Source organism: Mesoplodon mirus, assembly GCF_964341445.2.
Source record: "Mesoplodon mirus genome assembly, chromosome: 16".
In the NCBI taxonomy this organism is placed as follows: Eukaryota; Metazoa; Chordata; class Mammalia; order Artiodactyla; family Ziphiidae; genus Mesoplodon; species Mesoplodon mirus.
In genome coordinates this window covers 67,311,869-67,334,915 of record NC_138992.1, presented here as the reverse complement: position 1 = coordinate 67,334,915, position 23,047 = coordinate 67,311,869, and the positions used below count along the sequence as shown (strand labels likewise).

Sequence of the window (23,047 nt, the reverse complement as noted above, 5' to 3'; positions counted from 1 at the left end):
CAGTGCCTCCCATTCCATCCCAAACTGCTATGGCTGTTACAGGGCAGCCCTGTCCCTCCTAACCGCTGTCTTCCCAGCTGGAAAAGCCGTAATTTGGGGAGAAAGACACTCTTCACAACAGGAGTTTTACCAGAGTTGTGAACAGCTTTGTGTTCACATGGCCGAGGAGCCGTCCCTCTTCACTGGCCAGTCATGCTTGCTATCAGAGGATGAAAACGGGCGAGAGGCAGGTGTGGGGGGACACTGTTGTGTGACGCAGGTGTGGTCAGTGGCGGTGGAGAGCACGTGGTCCTCTGCACGATGAGCTCTGACGCAGCTCCGGAGCAGACTGCCCTCTGCAAGGGGAGCGCCAGCTAATGCAGAGACATCTGTGGCTCAGGACGCAGCCCTGACAAGCTGGTCCAGATCCTCCCTTGGGAATCTGAATAGGAAACCTTGAGAGAGGGACACAGTTGGTACCTGGAGCTCAAATAAGCATGCCATGAGGTACAGGTGTACCCACGAGCAGTTTATACAAAACAGATGAGGACGTGGACGAGGACACTGAGACTGAACCGTGTGTCAGGACATTATCTTACCTTCACGAGGCAGACATAAGTTAGGGAGCCACTCAAAAGATGAGGTGACTCGCTAATACATGACTAAAGACCTAAACACAGTCTATCTAGCCATAAAGACAACACTTTAAAAACATTACTGCCTTTCCAAGCAGACACCCCAAGGTAGAGAAGAGAAGAGAAGCAGAAGTGTGGGAAGAAGCAGACGCAGCAAGAAGCCACATCTCAGAGTGCTCAGACCCCAGGTTCCGCTTCTACAGCCTTCATAGGGTTTGTCTCATTACCGTGAACATGAATCCTCAAGATGAAGCTCCAGTTACCCTGCAGTGACCTGAGTGAGACCCTGTTCCCTACAATGGAAAAGTTAACCCCTATCTGTGAGGATTGTTAGATGGAAATTCAGAAACTGTTTTCTGCAAATGTTCAACTAGGAACTTTTTTTTTTTTTTTTTTTTTTGCTGTACGCGGGCCTCTCACTGTTGTGGCCTCTCCCGTTGCGGAGCACAGGCTCCGGATGCGCAGGCCCAGCGGCCATGGCTCACGGGCCCAGCCGCTCCGCGGCATATGGGATCCTCCCAGACCGGGGCACGAACCCGTATCCCCTGCATCGGCAGGCGGACTCTCAACCACTGCGCCACCAGGGAGGCCCTCAACTAGGAACTTTAAACACATTCCTTTATGATACTTTTTTCAAAAGATAAAGCACCTCGGGATACTGTGCAGCCTCCCGATTCTTTATAGGATGCAGCTCGACAGTAAAGAAACACTTCAAACTATGCTCAAAAATCTCAAACAATGCATAGCTTAAATATAAATGTAATATAAGATGAACTTTCTTAACAAGACTATTGATGGGACCAGTGGAAAGTTGCAATAAACCAACAGGTCACTGTGCTTCAGTTTTAAAATACAGCTAAAAAGAATCTAATATTAAAAATGGGAGTGTTTCTCTTTCCCTGACCATTCTACCAGACTTCAGGATAGGTTCAGGATGACTTAGCATAGCTGTAAAAGTAAAAAAATGTTACTGTGATTGATAAAAGTTACTAGTATTTTACTAAAAGTATCACAGTGAACATGTAAGACTTATATTTTAGAATCAAACTTGAAAGCTAAATGATTTTACCAGTCACGGATGTTAGTAAGATTCAATAATTACTGGAAATGGTGTCATTTTCATCATTAACCCAACAAAATCATTCATTCTCAACAATACCCCAACACTTTACACTCATTTTGTGCAATATAGAAACCTCCCATATTACATAACAGATGCTTTCCACACATCATTTTGTCACCCAAACATTTTGAGAACAGAGACCCCGTCTCGGTATTTAGTTTTAATACCTTTATGACATCCAGTGCAGTTCTGCACACAACAGGAACTCGGATACTGTGACCACATGACTTCGGCATTGACAGACTAGTTTCCACATAATTGCTCATGATGATAGACTGATAGCTAAAAAGGAAACAACTCCAAGTTAATTTGCTCAACATTTACTGATGGCACAGTTCACGCTGGCCCTATGCTAAGCACAAGAGACAAAAAGGTGGAGGAGACAGCTGTGTGCCCCTGGCAGTGCCCCCCCAAGTAGTGGTCACTTCCCCTGGAGACAGTGGACAACTGGGGGCCTTCCAGAGGACACAGGTTGTCTGCAAATCCTCAGCAAACAAGGAATGGCTCAGGCTAAGTCTTGCACATATCTGGATAACTCTGTGTTTCAGATCTATGCTGCCAGTATGGTGATTAATGTCACATTTATTTAAAAACATTCCTGAATGCAGATTAGCTGTCGGTCATTGTCCCAAGCAGGAGATACTGATTGGGAGGAGATTTAAACAAAATATGTATACATTAAAAAAAGTACACATGGGGCTTCCCTGGTGGCACAGTGGTTGAGAGTCCGCCTGCCGATGCAGGGGACACGGGTTCGTGCCCCGGTCCGGGAAGATCCCACATGCCGCGGAGCAGCTGGGCCCGTGAGCCATGGCCGCTGAGCCTGTGCGTCCGGAGCCTGTGCTCCGCAACGGGAGAGGCCACAGCAGTAAGAGGCCCGAGTACCGCAAAAAAGAACAAACACATGAAAACACTGTAAACCTCCAATGTGAAAAAAAGTTTTAAGAAAATCGAAAGCTTTAAGAGTCAAGAAAGATTTTTGGAAAGAGAGGCTGTTACAGGAATCTTCAAAGTATTATTTGCACCTCTAACCTGTACCTAAGGTACAAACATATTTCCCAGGTTGGACAAAGGACATAAAATATTTACTTCTTTTATGTAAAGAGGATCATTATAAACCACCACACTTACGGAGTGCAAATACTGACCGAGGAGCCAGATTGTTTTTGTTAAGCTAAAGCTTACCACAATTTTCTCTCTGAGGACCTTTAGCCTAGAGCACAGGAGCTGCCCCCATGACTAAGGGCCGGCCCAGAGCCCCAAAGGGCTGCTGCAATGCTCAACAATTCTTTGAAGTCTCCTGTTTTATCTTAAAAATTTATGTGAATTTTGCGTTCTCTTCCATAATATTTAATTACTTATTTAAAATGTGACCTTCTAAATTACTGTACTGTTTCCTCAACTTTTTCTAGAAAACCGATGTTCAAAGAACAGAGGTCCTGTTGAAGAAGCAGGGTTATAGACGGTACTACCACATATATGTAGCAAAACCTATCTTTGCAGTGGGTTTATTTTATGTGTAGCGGGGGGAGATGGGAGCAACACTCAGGTGTACCCCCCTTGAGAATGGCAGTAAGAAAACAATCCTCTGAATAGCCAACAGTGAGAAACATGTAACAGGTCAGAGAAGAAGAAAGCAATCTTACACTGGCAGATGGAGCCCAGGCAGGCGCAACTGATGCAAGGCTGAAGGTCTGACATGTCTGCTGGATGTGCCAATCAAGCAGGCGTGGAGAAGCAGCTCCTGGCAGAGAATCTGTAGCCTCGTTCAGGGGAACGGTGGTCCACAAACGAGTGTCAGCAGGTACGTCCCTGCAGGGTGCGTGAGGCGACTTGCTTCCCTTGCTCAGAATCCATGCTCAAGCAACCGGCTGATCGTCATTTGGCTTCCCGAGAACGTCTGCCTAAAGGGGAGAGAATGATTGATAGTTATATTTCTCATTGTAAATTAAACTATTAACACTTACAAAAACCATCAGTTTCTGTGAAATTGGTTAATGTGAGTTTGCTGTGGGATATAGTTCTACTTTCCATGTGCTGACATACTAGGTGTGTGAGCTTGCAAGTTTCCTTATCAGACGCTGGATGCGTCAGATTTGCCAAGATGATACTCCTCATATAAGGGGCCAACTGACCTTCCCCAGATAGCCCTCGGCTCCACCACCATCAGACTTCTGCACCCAGCTGTCCAGTGTGGTGGCCACGAGCCACATGTGGAGACCGGGCACCTGAAACATGGCTGGTCCGAACTAAGACGTGCTGTAAGCATAAAATACACGCCAGATTTCAAAGACTCTGTAACAGAAAAAAGAATGTAAAACATCTCAATAGTTTTTTGTAATGACTACATATTGAAATGATAAAATAGTTTGGATATGTTGGAATAAATACCATTAAAATTAATTCCAGCTGTTTTTTCTTTTAAATGTGACTCCTTGGAAATTGACAGTCACTGACTCGGCTCACACTGTATTTCTATCCGACATCACTCTTCTATGCAAGTAATGACTACGTTTGAGTTCAAAGTTTACACGTATCCCTTCTAATAAAATGGACTTGGGAGGATCCAGGAGAGGCCCAGTGGTACCTTTCTTACGCTGATACCCAAAGTAGTATTAAGTGGCCATTTCTTATTACTTGACTTTTAAAAGGCCAACACGAGTAGTAATTTAGTACCTGCACGAAGGCCTGAGGTTCCCGCCGTGGGAACAAAGGGCTGTGGAGTCAGGAGGCTGGGCTCAGAGCTGACTTCTCCCGGCTGTTAGGACTCCGTCCCCTACATCCCGGCCTCAGCTTGCTCACCTGTGAGGTGCAGGCAGCACACGAGCCCGCAGGACTCTGAACAAATGTGTGGCGAGCGAACGCCGGAGCCGAGAAGCGAATTCTTTGCTTCCCTAGTAATTTAGCGTTGTGGTTTCCAACGGACTGACTTATAGGTAAATATCAAAGATGAAAATGTGAAAAGATAGGTTTTATTCGTCAAAAGTTAACAGCAACAGGCACGTATTAAAATGAGTATGGCAAAGCCTTTTACAAATGGCTTTACACTCAAGCTTTCTCCCAAGAAAGACTGTTGCAACAAACTTGTAAACATAATTAATAAACAGTCCTTTACAGTAACAAGGGAAATACAATTGAACTAAAAGAAAGCACCGGTTTCTCTTAAAACTAGATTACAGTTGTGCTTACTACACATAAAACATTTTAAAACAAATTACAAAAGTGGAATGTTGTAAGTTTAAAATTAGTCCTTAGATTTTGTCCTAGAAAACATCTGTTCACATCAAAAGGCCCATCAAAGGGTAACGTTTCATCAAAGGGGGAGGGACAAGAAAACAATGCACTTTTTTCAAATCAAAACAAGAAGTTTGGTCACTTAGCTTTGTGCATAGTTTAAGGCATCTGGAGCGATCTGTTACAGCTGACCTCCCTTCCCCTCCCCACGTGTGGCTGCTCATTATGTCACATTCTAAAATAATAAATAAAAGCTGACTTTCCCAATCCTTCCCACGTGGATAAATAGAACACATGCACAGTCACACATGCACGAGCGTGCGCCACACACACATCCACACACACACAACATACCTCTCACTCCCTGCAGCGAGAGGGACTTTAGTGCCCTTGCTCTGAAGGACACACCGGCCCACCCCACTTTATTTCATATTGGCAATACCCTGAGCTGATTATGGTGTTTTAAAACATTCCACCCTTTTCTTGCATGTGCAGGTCAAGTGTACATTAGTGAAAACAACATGCAACGTCTTCACTGCGGAATCATAATACAGCTAGGACACGGGTTCTGCCCCGCCCGCCCCGAATTAAAAACTAGGAGTTAAAAAAAATTGCATTGCCAAACAGCACTGGAGTGAAAGCTTGGCGGCACTCTAGGATAAATGCTCAGTTTCCAGTGCACAAAATAAAACGACAGCAAATGGGAGGCTTTGGTGGCATCCAAAGAAGAAGAAAGGCAAACCGGGGGAAAGAGCCGCAGTTTAGGTTTGATCTTTAAAATTCTTAGTGGTTCCTTCACAGTCATGCTCCGAGGCGGATTGAGAACCAGTATTTCAGAGTTGGTCTGTAAACATCGAGTCTGGCCAGAGGCGCAGAGGCTGGGCACTTCACATTTCCATTTTCTCCGAGAGAACTTAGTGGAAGGTAACAGATACACACTGTCGCGTCAGACGGGTTAAATTCCAAAGATTTCTGCTGAAGGCTTCGGTTCAAGTTTTCATGATGCTTCGAGAAGCACGAGGGCCACCGCAAAACTTCCTGCAAAACTTTGTTATTCCCTTCGGTTCGCTCCCGCTGGGCTTTGCATATTCAAGGTTTCACACGAAAGCCAAATGCATATTGCTGTATGTTTGGGTCTTATAATTAAAAAGTGGGTTCAAATGATCCAACAGAGGAAATCTTGGAAATAAATAATGCTGGCGTCATTCACTTCCCTTGGCAGTCAAGAGTGAAGTTCTCTCACCTCAAGACCCCATTCACATTTCTTACGAGCTCCAGAGGCAGCTGCCCACTGACCCGGGGGGTTAGGATAACCGGTTCTCCTGAGGTAATAACTGTGAGTTCAGCTCCTCAAATGCAGCATCAGCGTCCTCGCTACTGGACTGTTCTCGCTGCAGTCCCTTCCAGCTGGCTTTGTTCAGCCCCACGTGCCCGAGCATTGTCTGGGACAGCCTGGTGTTGGAGAACCGGGCCCATTCTGTGAACAGAGGCTCCACGAGATACGTCATAAAACCTGAGACAGAGAAAAGGTATTAGTGGATGTTCTGAAACTTTACAACGTCGAGATAGTGTTTACTCTCTTAAGTCTTACCTCTTATTTTTCCAGTATTACCTCTTATTTTTCAAAAGATGTGTGTGTAGATTTACACGTCTTCTCTGAAGAATCTATTTAGGTCACTTACTGAAACCTGAAGTAAAGGTGAACTGACAAGCACAGCCCATCTCTTCTGACGACTCCTCTCAGCTGCACCAACCATATCCTTCTATTTCAGCAAACCCGCGGCGGCCCTCTCAACCCTGAGGAGCAGGGCACAGCATGCCCAAGGCTAAGGGGGTCCCCCTGGGGCTGCGGGTGACGAGGCCAGACTGGGGCACGGCTGCCCTACCATCCGGGCTGGTAATCGTCACACCTGGTCATGAGCACAGTGGGCCCGCTATGAACCCCAGGATTTATAAAGCCCGAACGCATGCCACAAAGTGTGAGTCTAAAACGAAGAGGAGACTAGTTTAGAGAATTAGGAAAGTGAACATCAAAAGTGTACCAGGGGCCTACTTTACAGACACTTCCTACAATCGATCTCCCTTAATTCACAGTCAAAAAAGGAGAAGGAGTGGTCTCGGGCCCGTCTGCATCTCTGGGTTACATGGCATTCGAGCCCACATTACAGCTGACTTAATACTACATAGTGTCTTACACAGGGTGAAAGAAGCCTCACCTTCACAACCGGATCACATCTATTAGGAGAAGCAAATAACATTATCTTCCTCAACTTCTGATCAAGGACAGGAAAATGTACATTCAAATTCTATCACTGCTTGTTTAACAGTTTTAAAATTTTCTTCATCTCCAAAACCTTTTCTTTTCAGCAAAAGACCACATGGACCACAGACAACACAGGTTCCGTTTAGCCAACAAAAAAAATCTCACTGGAAATAACTCAATTTCGTTTCTTTTTTTTTTTTTTGGCAGTACGCAGGCCTCTCACTGTTGTGGCCTCTCCCGTTGCGGAGCACAGGCTCCACGGCATGTGGGATCTTCCCGGACCGGGGCACGAACCCGTGTCCCCTGCATCGGCAGGCAGACTCTCAACCACTGTGACACCAGGGAAGCCCAGCGCCCACTACTTTTAATTAGAAAAGTCATATACAGTCAGATGATTGAATTTTTTAAGTGTACAGATTATGGTATCTGAAGTAGTAGTTACGATATTGGAAATAAGGCTTTCTTCCATTTCTTTTTTTTAAAATTAATTTATTTATTTTTGGCTGCGTTGGGTCTTCGTTGCTGTGCGCGGGCTTTCTCTAGTTGTGGCGAGCGGGGGCTACTCTTCGTTGCGGTGTGTGGCCTTCTCATTGCGGTGGCTTCTCTCGTTGTGGAGCACGGGCTCTAAGGTGCACAGGCTTCAGTAGTTATGGTACGTGGCCTTCAGTAGTTGTGGCGCACGGGCTTAGTAGCTCCGCGACATGTGGGATCTTCCCGGACCAGGGCTCGAACCCATGTCCCCTGCACTGGCGGGCGGATTCTCAACCACTGCGCCACCAGGGAAGTCCTCCATTTCTTTCATTCATCTCTTCCATCCCCTACACACGTTAACTGAGAACCTTCTAGATGCCAGGCACTGCTCTGGGGTGGCCACGGATAAGCAGTGGACAGACAGACAGACAAGATGTGCTCTCCACAAGTTACGTCTGGTGAGGAGAGAGAGGACACGGGAAAACGGCATCACTGCAGTCACAGAGCAGAGCGGCTTCTGGCAGCCAAGCCACCCCCTCAGCGCTGGGTCAGGCTGAGCCAGCCGCCAGAGCCCTGTCTTTTCCAGGTGCCACAGTCAAGTCGTGAGCAGCCAGAGCGTTGCACCCAAATACAGAACCTTATTACCGCAGGTTTCACACGGTCCATCTTCTTCGATTCTCCCACTGTTCCAGCTGGTTGAGAGCTGCATCCTGCTTCTCACATCCAGCGAATCAGCTCTCACTTCTGGCTCTATGGCACCTAGGATTCTTTTAGGTCTCAAGTACCTGATAACAGTGCACGGGCCGGGGCCGCGGACACAGCCAGGCGGCAGGACGCTGCTCGTGAGCTGCTCATCCACCTGTGAACCCCCTTAACTGTCCCAGCCCACACGCCTCTCCCTTTTCTCCTCAGATGCCACAGGGCGCTGTGTCAAACGCCTCACCCTTACCCGGTACGTGACAGGCCCTAGCGTTCCTACCAAAGAAGAAAGCCGTACGAATTAAACACGACTTCTACCTGCTGACCGTGTGCTGGCTCCGAGGACCCGCTGCACGGAGTTCGCTCTAATCGTCCCCTGACTGACCCTAGAAGAGAACCTCTGCAAGCCCCATTTCACCTCGGATTTGATGTCAGAAAGACCAACGCCGTTTATCTGTATAAACTGGGCCAACTGTGCGGAAGAGAACATCAGCAGCGCCTGTGTCCTAGGGTGCCGTGAGGGGTCAGCCACGCCAACTGTCACCGCCTTCTACCTTGTCCCTGCCCCCGGGGACCGGGTCCACAACTGCCCAACGGTGACAAGGTCAGAAATGACAAGAACGGTCTGAGGGATCTAGCTTCTTGTCCCTTTTAAAAACTGCAGTTTTTTAGACCTCACTTGCAACGTCTCTCAGGAATCAAGGGAGTAACTTACTGAGGCACGAAGTAAGCTGGGGCGTGTGCACAAGCCCTCCCTGCTCTTCAAGTCCCTCTGCCCGTATTTCATCTGCTCTTCCGCATCCGAAGGTTATTCCCTTGAGGACCCGGCCAGAGCAGACGGGCTTCTTGTCCCCTCATCCCCTCCCCTGCCGCCTCCCTCCCCGCGCTCCTGGCCAGTCCCAGCTCCCGGGGGACCCGGCGTCCCCGCGCTGTCCCCGCAGGCCTGGGCCGCACTCTCCCGCATCTCTACTGCTCCCTCTGCAGCCAGATCGTTACTGCCCACTGCCTCCCCCGGAGGATCCTCTGCAGCTGCTGTACAGTGTGAGAGTTCTGTTTCTGAATTTCTCACCCTGCAGCACAATCCGCTTTTCCGGGTATTAGCAACGCCACGGTACTGTGCTACCTTCCGAATTTCTAGATACTTTCTCTCTCCGAAGTTTCTGGACACACTTCACTATTGTCACCCGAGTCCTGAGAGGTCCTGCTCAGTGTCAGCCACCAAAATTACGCCTGTTCCTCCATATCCTTCTGAGTGACCCCCACTTGGCAATCCACCCACCACACCCCAAACCTGGCCCGTCTTCCCTTGGCTCGTCTACGACAAGCTGCACGTTCTTGAATCGTGGCCCCTTCATCGTGCTTTCTCTTACGGTCACAGTCCACTCAACAAGCAGTTCTCAAGTGACCCCACCCTGAGGGGCAGCGCTGGCCTTGGGGACACACACCCCTCCAAAGGCCAGGTCGGCACCTGGAGCTGTGACGACAGGCATCCAGCGCCTCAAGAGGGGTGACGGCTGCCCGGAGAGAGTGAAAGGTGGCTTCTGGGGGTGACATCTGAGGTGGACCCTCAAGGAAAAGGAGGCTATAGGCAGATAGGGGGCCTGGCGAGGCACAGAGTGAAGGAGCCCCAGGGATTTGGGGAGCCCCGGGGAGTCCCAAGTTTCTGTAGGTAAACGAGGGGGAAGGTGTTGGGGAGAAGACGGAAGAGACAACTGGAGGCCAGGTTACAAGGGGCCTGTGTGAGGTGCTGAAGAGTTAGCTTCAACCAGCAGGCAGCGGTGCGAGAAAAGCCGGCAGTCGTGGAAGCTGGTCTTCCCATGACCGTCAGGCCCAGCGGTCCCAGAATGACACCAGTGAGGCTCCCACTTGGGAAAATGAGGCATTCTTTCCATTTTAGAATGGAAAGTTATTGCTACCTGCTCTGCTTTTTAGGAACTAAAATCAAATGAGAGTAAATTACAAGAGCCAAAAAAAAGGAAAAACCAGAATAAAATTTCTTAAATTATTTAAAAATTAGAAATAAGCATGATTTTAATACTGATATTTCAGATGTACCTCTCTTCTTGACAAACTTAAAATCAGTGGCGTTTTAAAAACCAGTTATATCTAAGTGTGCATAGTTACCAATCTGGATGTTGGCAATAGATTCGGTCTGACGATCACAAAGTGGACTCACACCCAGATGATACTTTTTTTCTATATCTCCTAGAAATTAAAAAAAGAAAAAAATAATTCTTAATGTGGAATATACCTATTGGTTAACTATATAATGAAAGTCTTCATCTTACCTGTAAATTCCTTAGGAATAATGTAACACACTTAATCCTCATGAGAGGATGCCTTCTAAATTAGCTCTTTTTTAAACTTTAAGTTATTCATAAGAAAAGGCTGCCAAGCCGACATCCCACTTTACATGGAGAGGGTGGAAAACGTTTACTAGGTGTTATCCCAAGACTAATTCTGTCAGCATTTTAATTTAAAACTCAGATTTCTGAAAGGAAGGTCCATGGAACGAAGATCCTTGGTTCCTGGCTTTAAATCACAAAACCTGTCTTAGGTGGTCATACGGCCACGCCCTCCACGCAAGACAAGGATGGAGCAAGGGCCGGAAAATCTTTCTGTACAGAAAACCTTCCAGCCGGCTCCACGTCTAATTCATAAATGCCTACACACACATCAGATCACTTCAAAAGAGAACTGCTAGTTTTCAAAACAGATGCTCAATTTGTGCATTATTGGTTATAGGTACATCTACTGTGAATTGTCACTAAAACTATCAGGCACCTTCTGCTAGACTCTGCAATTGTCTGAGTTATTTATTCATATGATGCTAAAAAATGAACTGAATAGATTATCAATCAATACTGTAACTTGCCTTGATGGAAGAACTCCTCTGTTACTTTTTCACTCCACTGCTTGCTTAATTCCCAGGTCCGACATGGGTTACAAATATCAGCACATTTCAAAGCCATCTAGCAAGCAAAATATTAAAATTGTCTTAAGAAGAAAGGTAAAATGTCAATTTTACTAAGCTTAATATACGTTAATAGTGGGGAAAAGAGCACCTTAGAAAAGAAAAAGAAAACGTTGCAACAGGAAATTCATTATCCTTTATACTGATTTTATGATACTATTAGTTGTAACAATCATTTTTGTAGAAACACTGAAAGGCTACTAAGCAAATTATACACATCTGATAATTCTGGAGAGGCAAGCATAGGACTGCACTAACCAGAAAGCTACAAAGAAATCAGCCACTTCTCTCTCATTTTTTAGATATGAGAACTTATTAAAATGAAATGCCTTCCCTCAAGATTTAACCACTCAGAAGACTATACGAGAATATTCCATTTTTATTCTAACAGTCGCATGATTTGCTCTAGAAATAGAATCTTTCCAAGCTCATTTTACCTGTAGAACCAAATGCCTATGCCTGATGTCTTCCAGACGTAAGTCGCCTTTGTCCAGATGGGCCCTAAACAAGGACAGGTATTCATTCTGCTGGCTGATGTCCGTGGCCAGTATCAGAGCGCCTATCTGAGCCTCCATCTGTTGTCTGGAATTAGAGAAACATAAAGAGAAGTACAAGTCTTTCAACTGAATAGCTACTTCTTGATTATTTTTTCCTTAAGTCTTAATACTCAGAAAGCTTTACAGGGCCCTAAGATATTCTAACTGCCATTCAACTTTTTTTTTGCGGTACGCGGGCCTCTCACTGTTGTGGCCTCTCCCGTTGCGGAGCACAGGCTCCGGACGCGCAGTCTCAGCAGCCATGGCTCATGGGCCCAGCTGCTCCACGGCAAGTGGGATCCTCCCGGACCGGGGCACGAACCCGTGTCCCCTGCATCGGCAGGCGGACTCTCAACCACTGCGCCACCAGGGAAGCCCCCCATTCAACTTTTAACCTACCAAAAAGATGGATTTAAAGAACGCATTTTAAAAACCTACTAAAATAATCAAAACTAAAACCAAGAGAGTTGGTAGGAAAATACCAATATTCAAACACTCCAAAAAGAATGCCTAAAGGTGGAATTATACGCCTAAGAAAGTCTATGTAAGATTGGCATGCTGCTTGAGAAAATTCTTCGCTGGGATGCAGTGAACAACCTTGGACTCTTGTTTGGTGCCTGAGATCTGAGAGGCAGAAGGAGGGTCAGAGGGAGGAAGAAGAGCCCGTTCCACCACTGACTTCTGCAGACTTGTGAACATGTCTGACTAAAACCTGACCAAGTTCCACCAATTTAATAAAGTTTAGACTCAACTATGCTTTCAGGGCCAAATTCAAGAATTAATTACCCAAATTTTCTGGAAGGGAAAAGGTAACATGTTAATACAAATAACAAATACACTCTATCATTTAAAAAACCGCCTCAAAAACAAATACCGTATGCTAATGCATGCATATGGAATCTAAAAAAAAACTGTACTGATGAACCTAGTGGCAGGGCAGGAATAAAGACGCAGACGTAGAGAACGGACTTCAGGACACAGCTGGGGAAAGGGAAGCTGGGACGAAGTGAGAGAGTGGCATGGACATATATACACTACCAAATGTAAAATAGATAGCTAGTGGGAAGCAGCCGCATAGCATAGCACAGGGAGATCAGTTCGGTGCTTTGTGACCACCTAGAGGGGTGGGATACGGAGGGTGGGAGGGAGGGAGACACAAGAGGCAGGAGATATGGGGATATATGTATATGTATAACTGATTCACTTTGTTATAAAGCAGAAACTAACACACCATTGTAAAGCAATTATACTCCAATAAAGATGTAAAAATAAATAAATAAATAAAAATAAAAATGTAAAAGGCTCACAGTATTGAACAGTAAAAAAAAAACCTAAGCAAACATAAAAGAATGCTATTATGCAGTATTCCTTATTTTCAGTTTTTATTTGTATTAAAATATGAGAATTCAACAGGGTTACTCATGAAATGTAAAACATGATACAAAGGGAATAATGAAGCAAACAATTTAATCTGCCTTAGTCAAGAAAAAGAGAACTTAATATATACAAACACTGTGTGGTTTAAAAGCAGTTTTTATATTTGTACTATGACAAGAAACAATTTTACTTACCAGAAGTACTGTCATAACTCCAAATGGTATCCGTGAATACAGATTTAAAAAAATAAAAAGTCCAGCTTTTTTCTCACGGACATTACCAAAAACATTTTTGTTTTTTTATGAAGTTGTTTTAAATTGTGAAAGGGAGAAAGGAAAATGACAGTAACTTAAATCTTGATACCCAAATGGATTTCTATGTCTCACCTTTTTTCTAGAAGTAGCTGGTTTATATCCACTGACATGGTTTTCCTAAGTGCACCTTCTCTTGGTAAGGCATCATTAAAAGCTTCAGTTTGTGGACCAATGACATGAGATTTTGTTGACCACCACCATCATTATCATATTGGGCTCATTTACATTAATGCTTTTTATTAGCCTTTCAAATGGCCTGCTCAACATCAAATGATATTATCTAAAAAAAATGTAGTATTTTCTGTTCTTTCAATTCATTATTTTATCCTATAACTCTAGCAGTGACTCTAGGACTATGTTATTGAGGATACAAAAGCATTCTTTTCACATCTTATCAGTTTTGAAAACTTCCTGGAATAGATTTTAATGAATCTATTTCTTATACAGATTGTTTACTTTCTATCCAATTTACCTTTACAGCTAGAACTTATGGTTTTATTCAAAAGAGCATAAAATGGAAATATGTAATACCATTTACATAAATAAGCAGTAAACCATGACTGAGCCATTGTGTATTTGGAGTAGATTTTATAGTATCTATGAGTGATCCTTCATAAAAATTCACTGAAGGGCCTCCCTGGTGGCGCAGTGGTTGAGAGTCCGCCTGCCGATGCAGGGGATACGGGTTCGTGCCCCGGTCTGGGAGGATCCCATATGCCGCGGAGCGGCTGGGCCCGTGAGCCATGGCCGCTGAGCCTGTGCGTCCGGAGCCTGTGCTCCGCAACGGGAGAGGCCACAACAGTGAGAGGCCCGCGTACAGAAAAAAAAAAAAAAAAAAAAAAAAAAAATTCACTGAAAAAAAATTACTACTGACTGTATTTCAGAACAGGTTTAAATTATTAAAATTTTGATGTAAATTTGTAAAATAAGATAATTTACCCAAAAATTGTGGAACACCTGAATCTAACAACATAATTTTAAAAACTTTATATGGTTGTTTTTGCAACTTAATTTCCACAGTTCATAACTAATTAATTTTGTCTTAATCCAACCTACCTGCTTTCTAATGGCATATGTGAGAATAAACCGGATTCTCTCAATAAACCCACTGCAGATCTCCAGTGGTGATTTTCCAGTACTGAGGTATTCTACAAAAAGAAAAGGGCATATCTGAGTAAATGGTAAGTCTTTTTCTGCACATAAAGAATTATTTGTAATATTAATCTGATTAAAATTCGAACATTCATTGAGAATTTATTTACTCCTTTCACTTCTTTAAACATGACACATTTTCTAGAATGCAAGAATATTAAATTTTGAGGATAAAATTGCACTAACCTTGTATAAAGTTGCCAAGTAATGGTTAGTTTTAATAAGGAAAGGTTGATTAACACCTGGATGATCCAGATCATGAGTGGCAGCTGCAATTAAGCTCAGCAAGACGTCCCAAGGAGTTACAGAATTGGCAAGCTGCAGTGCGGCAAGGAATAACTGATTACAGGCATATTTGAAACACACTCTGCACCATTACAGTAGCTGTTCTAAATCAGCCCCGACGGAGTGTCGGCGGTCTCCTCCCGCCATGTTTCTCAGACTGCTCATCCAGGCCACGCAGTGCCTGCCAGGGGCTGTTCTCCTCATGAGCTTGGCGATAGGCGTGGTATAAGGGTGTCCCTGCCCTCGTGGAGTTCATGGATGCAGCTCATCCTTCATTTGAAACTAGCATAATTAAGATGACGGCTAAAGTATAAACCACCTTTTTGAGAAAAAGAAGTTTTCAGACAACAAACAGATTTGAGTATTTCTGTTACTGTAGTCAGAGAAGGCCTATGAGGCTTTAAAAACATTTTTATCCTGGTGAGAACACTTAAGGTGAGGTCTACCCTTTTAACAGATGTTTAAGTGTACAATACTGTGACCCTATGACTGAGCGTGTGTGTTTATCAATAAATTGGTTACTGGGCTTCAATCAAGAACCCAAATGCAAGGTTACTTCTGAGGTCCCAAGTGTTGAAGGAAGCTACTGAGTAATCACGGAGCGGAAGTTTATGTCAAGCTGGTAATGAAATCCTCTCCCAGTGGATGGACAGTTCAGCACACACACTGTATTCATCTCAGAAAAAGCCATCCTGTACACTAGCTATTATAAGTTTACTCTCAACGGTCATTTACTATTCTTGATAAAATAATCACACTAAATAAGCTTATTTACCTGACTGAAGTTTTCAACGACAAAAAACGCTCAGCTGGAGTGTGTCGCACCTGCTTTTCATGAACCGCCTCTCGCTTCCCGGCAAGCTTCTACTCACCCTTCAAGGCCCAGCTCCACCAGCGCCCCCCCAGCCCACCTCCGTTCTCCGCCTGCAGCCCAGCCCTCGCCCAGCCCCAGCGCACAACTGACTGACTGCGTTCCTGCAGCACATTTCACATCCTGCCACGCTAACAGTGCCAGAGCGCAGCGTGCGCCTGTTTAGCTTTACATTGGGGCAGGGCTCTCTAAACGTGTAGGGTCCCGTGCCCTAACGGTAGAAAAGTATTCTGAGCACAGGCCACCCATATAGGTGTACTTACTTACAGATTACAAAACGGAGCCAACCCATATTGCACATGATAAAACACGGACGAAAACTGAAAAGTTTTAAAATGTGAGATAAAAAATTTTTGATTCACATTCTAGTATATTCTTTCTATGCCAGAATGGATTTTTTTTCCATCCCCTGAGCCAAGTTCATCTTGGTCTGAAAAAAACCACTGTCGGAGGGCCTGAATCCGCTAAAATAGTGTAAGCTGTTTGAGGGCAGAGAATGTAAATTATTTATTTCTGTATTACCTGTAAATGGTATATATATAGAGAGAAACTCCATGAAAGGGTAGAAGATGAAGACAGTTATTTCCTCTGTAGGATACGCAAAAGCATTAAAAAAAAATAAAAAAAAATAAAAGGTTTTAAAAGTGCTGCTTGGACTTCCCTGGTGGCACAGTGGTTACAAGTCCACCTGCCAATGCAGGGGACACGGGTTCAAGCCCTGGTCTGGGAAGATCCCACATGTCATGGAGCAACTAAGCCCATGCGCCACAACTACTGAGCCCACGAGCCACAACTACTGAAGCCTGCGTGCCTAGAGCCCGTGCTCCGCAACAAGAGAAGCCACTGCAATGAGAAGCCCACACACCGCAAGGAAGAGTAGCCCCTGCTCGCTGCAACTAGAGAAAGCCTGTGCGCAGCAGCGAAGACCCAACATGGCCCCAAATAAATAAATAAGTAAAAAAGGGTGCTGCTTACTAATCAAGATGAACAGAAGGCATGCTCCATGGAGCATACTGCATATAAAGCCACATCCCCTCCTGACATAAAAATGTAGGCATGGCTGTGGATATCTTATGAACATGTGATTTGTTAAGCAATATTCAGAAGTGTTATATTCTTATGATAACTTTGGCAGAAGAACAGACGTGTACCAGCCTGGGAGAATGCAATAATCCAGAATTGTTAAAAATTAATGTATGATTTACACATGACATCAAACAGTCTCAGGCAGATTAAAGAGTTAACTATTAAAAACAGAAACATGAGAAGCAGCAGTTGGGTTGTTAAAGTTCTGTGAAGGAAAAGTAAGTTCTAAGTTTGAAAACAAATCACACATGCAAAAAATTTTTTGAATAAAAATGCAACATTTCTGCTGTTACAAAAATCTTTCATCAGAAAAAAAAACTTTATGAGTTTCCTAACAAAGACAAGGAAGTCAATGACATTAATGCAATTTTTAAAACTAGATTTAAAAAAAAAGACAAATGTTATTCCCATTTCTGACTGTTGCTATTAGGTGCCGTTAGGCTCAACTGGAACAAAATTATAATCTATATTCTGAGGTTCAGCTTTGAGGACATAAAAAATAAATACTAAAGTTAGAGCTGATACAAGTACACACAGAAGGAACTTTCAATAATTTCTTGGTTTTCAAATATTTTTTTCTTTCTTTTTTTTTTTACTTAGAAGAGCCAGGAATTAGCTCTTATGTATAAATCATAAGATATAAAAACCGAAAGCAGGACTTCCCTGGTGGCACAGTGGTTAAGAATCCGCCTGCCAATGCGGATTCCCCCGTGCAGGGGACACGGGTTCGAGCCCTGGTCCGGGAAGACCCCACATGCCGCGGAGCAACTAAGCCTGTGCGTCACAACTACCGAGCCTGCGCTCTAGAGCCCGTGTGCCACAACTACTGAGCCCACATGCCACAACTACTAAAGCCCACGTGCCTAGAGCCCGTGCTCTGCAACAAGAGAAGCCACTTTAACGAGAGGCCTGTGTACCGCAAGGAAGAGTAGCCCCTGCTCGCCTCAACTAGAGAAAGCCTGCGCGCAGCAACGAAGACCCAACGCAGCCAAAAATAAACGACAATTAAAGAAAACCAATAACAGCACCAATCCATAAAATAAAAGTTGGTGTTTAAACAAACAAATGGAAGCAGGTTTCCCACTACACACTGTCTATACGGCTTTCTCTTCACGGTCCCCACTGCACCTGGATTCTTCTCCGTGGCTGCCTCCTTCTCAAACACTGCCTCTCGGTTTATATGGTTCCCGACCGTCTGTCTGAAGTTGTGAGCTCTCGCCAGCCACCCAGTCACTCCCCAGCACATCACCCTATTTACGTGACTTCACAGCAGCAGTTACCACAGTAGAGGTCAAAGTTCTGTTTATCTGTTTAAAGACTTGCCCCCCCTGCCCCCCACTGGGAGGGCAACTTTTTGAAGGCCAGGGACCTTTCCTGTCTTGTTTACCACTGGATTCTTAAGCGCCAGGAAAACGGACAGGACAAATGAATGAAAACACTGGACAACGTGATGCCATGTCAAGGACCGGGAAGTAAAAGAGGTACAGTCAACTCTGAGTGACTCTATTTCTATTTTCTTATCTCTGTGATAAGGGAGAAGGGAACTGCTGTATTTTAAATCTTAGTGCTTTTATCTGTATCCTTAACTGAAGCCTCGACTGAAGAGTTCACTGAGTATGTTAATGATGAAACGTGTTTAAAAGAAGAATGATCAGAGCTACTTAGGCAAAAAGTGTTTACAAGAGTGCTGCCAGAGCAGCATGGGTCACACACTGTCTGCACCCACGTTCGCCCTGCACTCCCTCTGCCCCTCTGGCCCTGCTGGGTGCTGGTGCTCCTCAGCCCTGGCTTCGGGCTGGGCGTGGCCAGTCAGAGGGTGAGGCCTTCACAGCCCCGTGGACTAGGTTCATCTCCTCTGTGTCCCATGGGGCACTTAGCTCCATCATTCCACTTCCCTGGCTGTATGGTGATTACTTACCAATTTCTCCCGCAAGACTGTTCAACAGAGACACTTTAGGCTTGGCCCAAAGTTTGTTTTAAACTTTAATTAAAAAATTGGGGTGCGTGGGAGTATTCATTTATCAAAACTACACACATAAAATGTATGCATTTTACTACTGCATATAAATGATGCCACGATAAAGTTAATTTTTTTAAGTCATAATATACTTTAAAAATTGGGGTACTTTCACATACTCCACATCTCTTGAAAAATCAGGAGACTGGCAACGACAAGGCTACATTCTCAGAGTTGGCATCAACTAGTGCCAACTGGCTCAGTCAGCCTCCTTCCCGCCCAACATCCGGCTGAACTAAGATCCCTGGGGAGGTGAGTTTAGAAGTAGGGCTAAGGGTGGCAGATGTAACTTTACAACTTCCAGGATCAGGAAACGCCCAGGGGCAGACACGGCTTCCATTAACATCTACAGCTGACGGTCTCCAACCCTGATTTCTCTGCTATGCTTCAGACTCCTTTCCAACTCTCTCCTAGACACCTGCATTCGGATATGGCTCGAATACATTTAACCGCACGTGCCCACGACGGAGCTCATCATCTCTGCCAGCCCTCCCTCCCTTTCTACTTTCTCTCCCTCACAGCGACTCCCACCTGCCACCCAGCTGCCGGGGACAGTCTCCACCGACTTCTCTCCCTATTTCACTCCCCCAGATGCATCCAGACACCACATCCTCCATGTTCTGATTCCCAAGAGATCTCACCAAGTGTCTGCCTCTCTCCTGCCCCAAGGCGGTCGAAACAGCTCCTGACGGGCAGCGTGCATGTTTCTGGTCTCGTCTGAGTTCTTCTCCCCCCATGGCCAGGAGAGCTCTGTAAAGTCTCCTGCTTCCCTTCCGTAGCTCCCTATTCATCACGGGACCTGACGAGTGTCATCCCTGCCCTCGTGGAGCTCAGCGTAAACGCCGGGTGACTTGACATGTGTGGCCGGGCCGTACGGCCTGACCCTCGCTTGGGCTTCTCCAGCCTCATTCTCGACAATCACCCCAGTTCTCTAGCTGTCAACTTACAAATACAACCACACCTGGAAACTTGATCCAGCTACATCTCATTCTTGTGAAGGAAGCTTCTGATTTTAAGTCTGATTAAATCATTAACTTAAGAAAAAGTATTTGAAATTAAATCAAGGGCATTTTCTCAGGATTTTCACTGATTGTAAATGCCAACACCTTACCTTAGGTTCTTTTAGGTAACAGTGCATGGCCTGAGTAACATCTGCAGCGTGGACTGCATTGTGGTAAGGGTTTTGACTGTGGTAATCTTCTTGGATCATAACTGCGTCAAAGAAAAAAAAAAGACCCCAAATTTAACTGCGAACAGGAGGCATGTACAAATACAAAAATTGCAACAATTATGCATTCTCCACTTACCCTTCTTTTTTTTTTTTTTTTTTTTTTTTTCTTTTTGCGGTACGCGGGCCTCTCACTGTTGTGGCCTCTCCCGTTGCGGAGCACAGGCTCCGGATGCGCAGGCCCAGCGGCCATGGCTCACGGGCCCAGCCGCTCCGCGGCATATGGGATCCTCCCAGACCGGGGCACGAACCCGTATCCCCTGCATCGGCAGGCGGACTCCCAACCACTGCGCCACCAGGGAGGCCCTCCACTTACCCTTCTTATGTGGCTATCAGCTAACTGTTCTGATTCGGGGAGATGATAATCACTTATCGTAACTCACATGTATGCCCAAGGCATCAACACCACTTTGACTCTTGTTTGAAACTCTTTAAATGGCATGAAGGTATTCATGTCCAAATTATAAAATTATTTTTTCCTTTTTTTCTCTTTTAAAATGTCTATCATTGTGCCACACTCCTCTTTTTTTTAATTTAAAAAGAGTTTTTCCGTTTAATAAAAACTATACAATTCATTCAACAAATACTCATTGTAGTAGATACTGTTCTAGGAACTAGGAATTCACCAGAGGACAAAAATCTTTATGAGGCTAAAACAATACAGATATTGGGGAATGTGAACGCGATCCCTGGGACGCTCCATCGGTGAGGTGAGGTTCAGATCTGCAGTTAGTTTTTCAGTAGTAGGGAAGGATGATCTGTTAATCCTGCCTTCTCTGCTCAGGGTCTGTATTACGCTACCATGAAAAAGTAGACTAGGATGAGGGGGTTGAGCCGTCCCCACTGCCACCAAACCTGCACTGTGGCCCTCAGAGCCTAACACTCAACCCAGTGATGTCCAGGTGTGGTGAGCCAACCCCAAGGCGGTGAGCTAGGACTCACTGGTGAGAGGCGAACAGCATTCGAATTCTGTATTTACTTTGATCCCATCCTTTAAAATAGCTTTCTAGATACTCGTGTTAATATCTATTTATGTGTTTTATAACAGATATTAGTGCAGTATTGCAGGCATACCACTTGTAAATAAATATGCATTAGAAGTTTCTCAACGTCTTAGGTAATAAATTTATCTTAGTTTGCTAATTAAGAGGAAAGAAAATATTATCACCTTCGTTACAAAAATAAGAATCCTCCTGCTAATTTTCTTCTAACATTTTTCTTTATTTGGTGAAAGACTCCAGTTTTTTTCCTAGCACAGTGCTCTTAAATATCACTGCACATTAAAACATATGCAAAATAATCTTTGAAGTTTACTGTCAAGAGATTTCTGGGATCAGAAAAAGAGGAGACCCAAGTGCAGTGTACCTGGATCTGTTAAGGTTTTAGCCTTCAAGAAGTTAGGAAAGGGCAGAAACTGTGTCATCTTTGTGAGGAAGCCGTGGCTGACGTGGGAGACTGACAGCAAAGCTGACCCACTCTTCACCTCACACCCCCAGCCCCCAGTGGCACTGGGCCTTCGCAGCTTCCCCACCCGGAGGTGTGGCCCCCCCTCCATCTGGCGGGCTCTGGCCACTGGGATGCGGCGGACAGCAAGGCAGGCCAGTGTCCAGGCTGGGCTGGGGGGTCTGGATGTGCCAGCGCTCTCCTGCCAACTGGCCACTGCTCTCTGAAGAAGCTCGGCTTGTTGTAAAATTTTTTTTTCCCTTTTTTGTTTTTAAAGTGGCTCTATTATGGTGCCAAACTCCTCTGCCTCCTTTTAATTTAACAGGAGATCATGTAGAGCTGAGCCGGGTCAGGCCCGGTGTCCCAGCTGAGGCCCACGACACCGTGCAGCTCACTGGGTGTCAAGGGCGGGGGCACAAACAAACTCAGCCAGACCAGAAGCAGCGCTCCGCAGCCCTGCAGACTCGGGGCTAAACAAATGTGTGTGTTTTTTTTTAAGCCACTAACTTTGGGGTGATTAGTTTTAGAGCAACAGCTGATATAATTGAGAGAAAAGTTAAACAAGTACCAGTATAAATCTTATTACTGTTAAATGGGTTAGAATCACTTACCTAAAAATCTGCGAAGTTTCATCATATCTAAATGGAAGTACTCAATTAATCCATGAAGACTAAATAAATGAAAGGTTAAACTTACTAGACTATTTCCTAAAAAGGAAGAAGAGGAGATATTAGCAGGAATACAAGCTAATGTAACTGCACTGTACTTCGAAATACAGGTTTGAATATAAAACATAAAGAGAACTAAGTCCTACTTTCTGTCTATCTAAAATTTACAACTTATTTTACTGGTTTTGAGTTTTAAATATCACATGTTCTTTCTATTCTAAGAAAACAATATTTTTTGGTTTTATTTTTCCAAAACCAAACAACTGGAAGATAAACATTTTTGAATAGATGAGTTTTTTTTTAAAGACACCAAAATAATTAGAATTGATAGAAAACTTTGAAAATTGTCCACACTGAGTAAATTTAATTCAATTTCCCAAAGCACCTAAAACATGGCTGCACTTAACCTCCTCATAAACATCCCTCCACCATGCTGCTCTGAATGGGGGTGTCCCAGAGCAAAGCGCCTTGGCTGCATATGCTATGTTATTTAACAATTAAACAGACTGTAGGTTTTAAATGTGTGTGAGCTCATAAATTACTGCCAGCGTTCAGACAATAACAATAACATAAACATGATTCGGTATTCTCGAAAAAAATCTATGATTCTTACAAACATGTATAAAAGACCCAAGTACTCCCACAATGAAAATCTGTAGTAATAATATTTATGAAGAATTACAAAGAACTAT

At 44.5% G+C, this 23,047-nt stretch overlaps 1 protein-coding gene across 1 annotated transcript in view; it reads right to left on the bottom strand.

Moving 5' to 3' along the window:
- Positions 1–4,620: 4,620 nt before the first annotated feature.
- Positions 4,621–23,047, bottom strand: part of PDE7A (phosphodiesterase 7A) — a 108,245-nt gene continuing 89,818 nt past the window's right edge. Inside the window, exons 6-13 of the mRNA XM_082601027.1 lie at positions 22,299–22,394; positions 20,128–20,228; positions 14,944–15,075; positions 14,662–14,753; positions 11,816–11,960; positions 11,280–11,376; positions 10,529–10,609; positions 4,621–6,484 (exon numbers count right to left, since the gene is read on the bottom strand). Coding sequence (XP_082457153.1) covers positions 6,276–6,484; positions 10,529–10,609; positions 11,280–11,376; positions 11,816–11,960; positions 14,662–14,753; positions 14,944–15,075; positions 20,128–20,228; positions 22,299–22,394 — 953 coding nt within the window. The 3' untranslated portion in view covers positions 4,621–6,275. The remainder of the gene's footprint in view (positions 6,485–10,528; positions 10,610–11,279; positions 11,377–11,815; positions 11,961–14,661; positions 14,754–14,943; positions 15,076–20,127; positions 20,229–22,298; positions 22,395–23,047) is intronic.